Source organism: Penaeus japonicus, unplaced genomic scaffold (assembly GCF_977035675.1).
Source record: "Penaeus japonicus unplaced genomic scaffold, GWHDUDI00000001_assembly GWHDUDI00000014, whole genome shotgun sequence".
In the NCBI taxonomy this organism is placed as follows: Eukaryota; Metazoa; Arthropoda; class Malacostraca; order Decapoda; family Penaeidae; genus Penaeus; species Penaeus japonicus.
Window position 1 is genome coordinate 10,572,342 of NW_028234416.1, and position 7,500 is coordinate 10,579,841.

General features: G+C 34.2%; 1 protein-coding gene across 1 annotated transcript in view; it reads right to left on the reverse strand.

Moving 5' to 3' along the window:
• LOC122258830 (WD repeat-containing protein 43) overlaps positions 1 to 7,500 on the reverse strand; it is a 10,006-nt gene that overhangs the window by 1,287 nt on the left and 1,219 nt on the right. The window contains exons 2-10 of the mRNA XM_043025068.2: positions 6,189 to 6,362; positions 5,750 to 5,997; positions 5,394 to 5,630; positions 4,353 to 4,508; positions 3,921 to 4,089; positions 3,244 to 3,387; positions 2,584 to 2,730; positions 1,300 to 1,451; positions 770 to 1,017 (exon numbers count right to left, since the gene is read on the reverse strand). Coding sequence (XP_042881002.2) covers positions 770 to 1,017; positions 1,300 to 1,451; positions 2,584 to 2,730; positions 3,244 to 3,387; positions 3,921 to 4,089; positions 4,353 to 4,508; positions 5,394 to 5,630; positions 5,750 to 5,997; positions 6,189 to 6,362 — 1,675 coding nt within the window. The remainder of the gene's footprint in view (positions 1 to 769; positions 1,018 to 1,299; positions 1,452 to 2,583; positions 2,731 to 3,243; positions 3,388 to 3,920; positions 4,090 to 4,352; positions 4,509 to 5,393; positions 5,631 to 5,749; positions 5,998 to 6,188; positions 6,363 to 7,500) is intronic.

Genomic DNA, 7,500 nt, shown 5'->3' on the forward strand with positions numbered 1-7,500 from the left:
GGAGGCAAATAAATAAACATGGTGGTAATGTTAACCCTTTCACTGCAGATAAACTTTCATATTCATACAATGTGGATCTACCCCATAGCTGGGTGGATATTTAACCCCTAAAAGAGGGAGATTTACCAACCACTGACAAACAATAGGACAAGCAAGGAAGTGTCTGGCCAATGCTGAAGGAGTGATGAAACAGATTGATTTGGGTTACTATACATCATAAGAATTAAAAATAAATGAGTAAATCTGTTCAGGATGGTCTTATTAGTAATTGTCATCTATACTATTGACAAAAAATCTAAAATTATATCTTAACATACTTGACACAAAAGCAGAAAAACAAGCATGTGGTAAATTCGACATGAAGAGAAAGGGCCAAGGTATAACCAATTTTCACAAATTTCAACATGCCAAGAATTTTAGATGGATATGAAAAAAATGTATACAGATGAGGAAAAGTAATGAAAGAGCAGAAAATATTTCAGGTAATTTCAAGCAATTCAATCAGGCAATTAAGACTGTATGCATCTTAGGTGGATATAGCTGACTGTGACAGCAAAAGGGTTAAGGCTAGGGAGTTGGCGTTGTAATTAAGAACTAACGTATGTGTTTTAGCATATTTATGATGTAATGCAATGTAAAAGAGGAACTGAAAAGATTATATTTTCTGTGGAATAAACTGCCTCTAATAAGAATGGACTAAATAAAAAACAATTTTATAGTTCTAACCTCTGCCTGAATAGAATAGAAGTTATTTGGTATTTTTACTTACCATCTCTGTAAACCAACATTGCATCTGGTTCTATCTCAGCCTGCTTCTCTTCTTGATGTCTTGTGGCAACATGGTTCAACATCAGGTCAAGTCTTGCATGAAGCTGTGTCACCTGGATGAGTGTTGACAATTTTGATGCACTTGCTGAGAAGAATGGTCTCATCAGCTCCATGCGATTTGGGATTGTGCTCAGATGGCTCATGTGGTAATATAAAACAGCACGAATCCAGGTGACGTAACCAAATTGTCTAAAATGAAAAAGAAAAGCTATTAGTACTTTCATTTTCTGATAGACTATGTAAAGAAAACCTGAAGCTTACTGTTATTTTAAAAAATCAGGGGTCTAAGCGCAGTAACATGTGAAAAACATTTGTGTATCTTTTGATGAATTTCCTTAGCGACCATGGGATATATACCTTTTTAATCAACAATCTACACATAAGTAAAACAAACAGGAAGGAATTACTGTAAGAGTATCAGGATTTCATAAAGTAAGCAAATAGATCAATATCAAAAGTATGGAAACTGACTTGTGTCCTTTGCCCATGACAAGAGTCTGCAGATGCTCTATAAGTGGCACCACTGCTTGAACTGGGAGTCTGCGGACTGTGTTGTTGATCAAGTCTTGGTCTCTACGATCAAATACACCAGATAGTAGCCGCTTGTCCTTGCTATGTAAACCCTGTAAAAGAATGTTACATTGTAATATAACAGATAATGAATTTTGTTCAAAGTCTGCAGACCTGCATGCTTCTTTTCTCTCCACACTAAATAATAGTAACTTATAATAAGACACATCTTCCTTAACCCAATACCGCCGGGCGCCGGCCACCGGCCACAGACGGCGATTACGTAATATGATAGCGCGGGTGCCGGCATACGCCGTCGATGATATAATTGATTTAGGCCTATGCGTTCGAGAGCCCCGGCATTGAAGCCATAATAGACGAAACAGTCCCGGCGGGAATGGGTTAAAAATATTGCAGTTTAATCCATTCGCAACAGGCGATTATTTGCCTAATGCCACTCCATATATATATATATATATATAAAATTTTTGTTTAAATATATCTTTATATGTCAAGAAAAATGTGTCTATGCAAATGTAACTGGAATGAGTATACACATATGTAACTATGTAAAATGTGTATTTAGAGGGAGAGATGATAGGACATCATCCACAGGGAGCAAAATATTCCCATTACATGTTATCATGTCATTCAACACAAATGTGTTAAAAAAGAAAAAATATTGTAAAATGTAATTAAAGTACAGTTTTAGCAATACACTGAAAACACTTTTAGTACTTCACTTATACTGTAGGGGGAACAGCTTCAAGATTTATACCTTTAAATTGGCATCCAAAAAGGTTAGGAAACAATTCTTGAGATTTCACGAACATGTCTTTACAATTCATAAATAATTGTTGCCAAAAATATGAATGGAATAATGTTGCAGAAAATAAATCTGATATTTCAGTTTTATAATCTTGGCAAAAAATCCTACCATCAAAAAATTCAAAGATCAATTTCCTTGGGATTTTACTTTTGCCAAACTTTAATAATTTAATCTATTTCTTAAACAATACTTTTTTGCTTTTGCTAAAATGAGATTTGTTCACTTCTAATTGTTTCTTGCATTTATATCTCTTTATACATGCTCTTCCTAAGCATCAATGCCGGATAATCTACTTATATCCCAGTAGCATCTTTGATCCATTTCTATCTGCATCTAGCTTTCTCTCATGGTTCTCTTCCTCTATGTATCTTGCTTTCCATCTCTAAAATGAATTAAAATTCTACTTGTTTCCTTACCTGTAGAAGTAACTGGGTAAGGTTATCAGCCTTGGGTACTTCTCCCTTTACTGTTGGAGTGTCTAATACCAGGGTGTTGAGTCTCTCCTCCATGGGTAGTGCTGCAGCACCATCCTCATCCCCAAACTTTCTTTTGTTTTCATTTTGCTGGAATATAATTAAATTGTTACTAGCGCTACTACTTTATTGTAATAATAAAACATAAAGCAACAATATAATAATAGTATAATACAATAATAAAAAAGGTAAAATTAATATAATAATCCCAATAGCAATGCATTATTATTCTAATCTCTCTCTCTTTCATAAATGGGTTGATTCGTAGTAATGAATGGAATTAAAGAAGCCAATACCTGGCTTAACGTCAACTTGTTCTCGCACCACACTAGTGCTTATGTCTGTGTGTGCATAAGTTTTTCAATACTCTAAGCTCACATTGTTGATCTGGCTGGCTACCTTGAGCTGGCCCAGCGACTAGGAGGGTTCTGGGAAAACTTTATGGCCAGAGTTGGTGCTCACCCATAAATCAACTTCAGGGGAAATGTGTTAAAGCAAAGAGAATCTACTGGCAGAGGTGGAGCTGAGGAAAATGAACAAATCTAAGCCAACTACTCCCATTCTTAAACATAAGAGAATACTTAGAATAAAATTTTTACTTACAGATAAAGATGCATAATGGCTAATTATGGTAGCATTTTTTGTAACCTTTGGTGTCACTGTTTTAATTAAAGAGGTTTCCAGGACAGTTGCTTTGTTGGGGTCTTCTCTTACAATCTCATTTTGGGCCAAGATTTCATCTACACTCTGAAAAAAAATAACATTCAATTATACAATATTCATTTCAACTTGCAAACACTGATCATAATCACATACTACATTAGCATTGACATTTTCTATTTGTTCCCAAGAGATGAACTGTTTCAAAGATGTAGAATAAGGATTTTTTCCTGCCCATTTATCAAGTACTACAGTTTAACCCGTTAACGACGGGTGACTAGATATCACATCTAGTGGTTTTTGGGCTACACGCCGGGGACACGTAATTTTGTCCAGCCCGGGGCGCGGGAGGCTCGCGGCCCGTGCGGCCGAGAATCCCGACGCGTTAGGCTTATGCGTTCAAGAGTCCCGGAATTTTGGTCTTTTTAAGCCGGATTGGTCCCGTCGGGAACGGGTTAAATACATGAAAGCTTGCATAACAATTGTAAGTTTTATATTTTGTTTCACATTTCTTATAATTTATGCTTCACTTCATAACTGAAAGATTTAGAATATGCTTTTCTGTTTACTAATAATTAGAGATTGAACTTAGATTTTAGAGAAAATATATAATGACTTACTAATTTCTCAAATTTGAGGATTGATGAATTGCCATATGCAATGATAATATTAGATGTAGTGTCATTACAAAAGAAGGCTGATACAATGGGTATGGCAGACTTCTTGCTTTTGGATTTTGTCGATATTTTCAACTTCCCTATTGATTTAACTGCTTGTCTTGTTGCATTTCTGAAAAATAAGATTCACTTTAGAAGTTTTGCTTAGCTATTCATGAGATATATTAAAATCTCAAATGTTCAATCTAATGCATACTACTTTAATTCAAGAGACCATGCAAAATTAGTCAGAGATTAACCAATTCTGCAGTTGTGCAAATTACAAGGAAAAATAATTCCAGTTTCCTAGTACAAATTAAAAGGATCCTCTTTCAGTTTGAAAATAATTTAGAATTTGAATTTGTAACTCAGAAATTGTGCAAAAAAAAAATTTACCCATTTAAATGTTGCCTGAAGAGAGTAAGGACACCTCTGGTAGTGACAGCTGCCATTAATACTGTATTTTCTTTCATTTTCCCTGCTGCCACTGACAAAATGGTGTCATTTACCATAAAACTTCCTACAGGTTCCGAGTCTTCCTTTTGCAAGTCCCTGAAAAAAAAAAGACCTCAAATATCAATACAAATTGAGGGGGTCAAAAATGATAAAAAATTATGTTAATGGTTCCTACTCTTTTGTCTGGGTGGCAGTTCAAACATCATTTAATCCAATGGCGCTGGGGAACGTGATATCACTTCATGTGAATATTTCACTCACCTCAGATGACCTCCTATCAAAGTCATCATCTCTCCCTCAAAATATAAGTTATGCATTATTATGTATGTATATAATCATAGATGTTCCATTGGTATAAACACAGTTGTATTCACTTATGAAAATAATGTAAACAAATACAAAAACCTATTATCACCCCATTGAAGCAGACACACACCTAAGCCCCAGAGTGAATGGGTTAATGTTAAAATGTAAACCAAAGAACAAACATTTATGCCAATGAAATATCTCTTTTTTAACAGCAACGCTAGTCTTATACAATAACAATGAATGCCAGGAAAAAATATCGTAATAGTATAAAAAGTATCTCATAAGAAATCTTTGAATTTGTTTTTCTAGCATAAAAATATAAACACTGTTTGTTTGATTATTCAATCAAGATAAAAAAAAAGACCAATAAAGCATAATAAAACAACTATCAATTGGAAAATCAAAACTTGGCAAAATAATTTTTTTCTGCTAACATTTACTTTGAATCTTTATATAAAAACCAGCCTACAGATTATTGAGACAAATCAATCATAATACTGCACAATACATTTACCTTGGTTCTTGTCATATCTATGACCTAAATTATGATCCCCAAAAGAATTTACTTTTTGCAGCTTCACAAAACAGTCCTAGTTCAATAATTCTATTGATAATGTGATTGTATTGCACACTATCATTCTAAAAAAAACAACAACTGCAAGACAAACTTACCAAGCATAGAAATATCTGTCATCTCCAGAGGATGAGAGAAAGTATCTGGGTGAGCCTTCTTCTGCATAGATGGAGAGAAGCTGTGTAATTAGGGACATGTGGCCTGTGAATTTTCTCTTGACCTTCACCTTGTTTGCATTCTTCAACAAAGATACAACTTCTATACTTCTATGACCAACTGCGAGCGTATTTTTGTCAATGGAGCAGAGCGAACTTCCTCCGCTTACTTCTGCAGACCTGTAAGATATAATAGCTTTTCATAACAAATGTCTGTTTACCCACCATTTCAATAATCTGATAATGTAGAGTTGTTACAACATAGAATATTTCATGTTCTTTACTGTCGAAACACTTACGAAATTCTCTCTCCTGTGCTGATGTTCCACTCAATCATGGTGTTATCTTCGCCAATTGAAAAAAGTTTGGTTGGGCTTCCCCATGCTACGTCTAAAACGGCATGTGGAGGGCCATGTTCAAATGTGGCTATAACTTCCCTTTTCTCAGGACTATAGAGTAAAATTGTTCCTGCTAATGTGCCCATTGCTAATAAACTATTTTTGTTGGCATCTTCACTTTTCTGGGCTTTGCCTTTCTTTGTGGGTTTCTGAAAAAGGAGAATTCTTAGTTTCTATATTACGATAAATGAAACGCAATTACTCATGGATATATAAAATACAATTATGGTCTTTATGAAAAATATTACAAAAAACTGGATATTGTTACAATTTCAAGTTTTCATGTACACTTCCTTCAACTTTCGAACAAAAATAGAAAAATTTAAAATCATTTCCATACATGAGGTGAATATCTGATGCAAGAGGTTGTTGCTGTGAGATGTTCTGCCGGTTGGTACTCATGCTCTAAGGCTCCCGATACAGTGTTCCAGATTCTTAATATACCATCTAGTCCGCTGTGCGCCAGCTTCTCACCCGTAGGTGAGAAGCACACTAGTTTGTCTCTCGTCATCCCCTGTTGAATGGAAGAAAATTGGGTTATTCTTTGAACTGAAGTTCAATAATTTAAAAATAAACACTGCTTATGGTACATCATTTCATAATCTCGTACTTTTCTGAGCCATTACAAAAATGTCAGTATGGTAAGACAAATAACATTTTCTAGCAATTAACTTTAACATCAGAAACAAGACATAAGACATGAAACTTTGTGACAGTCATATACAGCTGCACTGTAAATGTAAAAAATATGGATGGTATCATCTAAAAAAAAAAAAAAAAAAAAAAAAAAAAAAAAAAAAAAATATATATATATAATATATATATATATATATATATATATATAATATAATATATATATATATATATATATATATATGCTTTAAATTCTCCCTTTATCTCTTTCCTTGGCTTGTCACATTCCTAATCAATCATTCACAATTTTCTTATATATTAAAATAAATACATACTGAATATATGATATATACATGAACTAGGAATATATATGCATGACTAGGAATGCATAAAATGACTACAGGTGTTCCTTCAAAGCCATTATACCTTTATTTCTTAATAGCAGATTTCTACCAAGCAGATTACATTATTACATATGTTTCTTGAATGTTGCCAAAATTTGCACTGGATTTTGTCACTGTTCTTATCACTGACAATTTCAAAAGGCCACTTTCTTTATCATAAAGCAACAATCACAAACAGAAATTGCCTTTTCTATCAGCAATTACAAATAGAAATTGTCTTTTCTATCAGCAAGTCTAACTTGTAATAACTTGCTTTGGCTTTGAACATCAAGCATTCCACACACAAACACTTGCAACAACATGATGCAATACTTCCTGCTAAATAGAGGTATATTTTCCAAGTAGATCCACATCACTAAATACCACGAAAGTAGCAACAATACACTCATCTCACCCTCTACTACTAAAATATATGTGATATTACCTGCGATTCTACCCCTCTACCCCGCATCTAGGCTTAAATAGGGAGGACAGCCGTCATGGATCAGGTTCTTCAACCTTCACCCTGCACTGGTAAACAATCAAACTTATGTCTTTTTGTTGAACTTTGACTGGCCAATTATAGCACTTTGTTCCTTATTGTTAGCAAATTTGCAAGTTTGAGTCTTCAAGTGA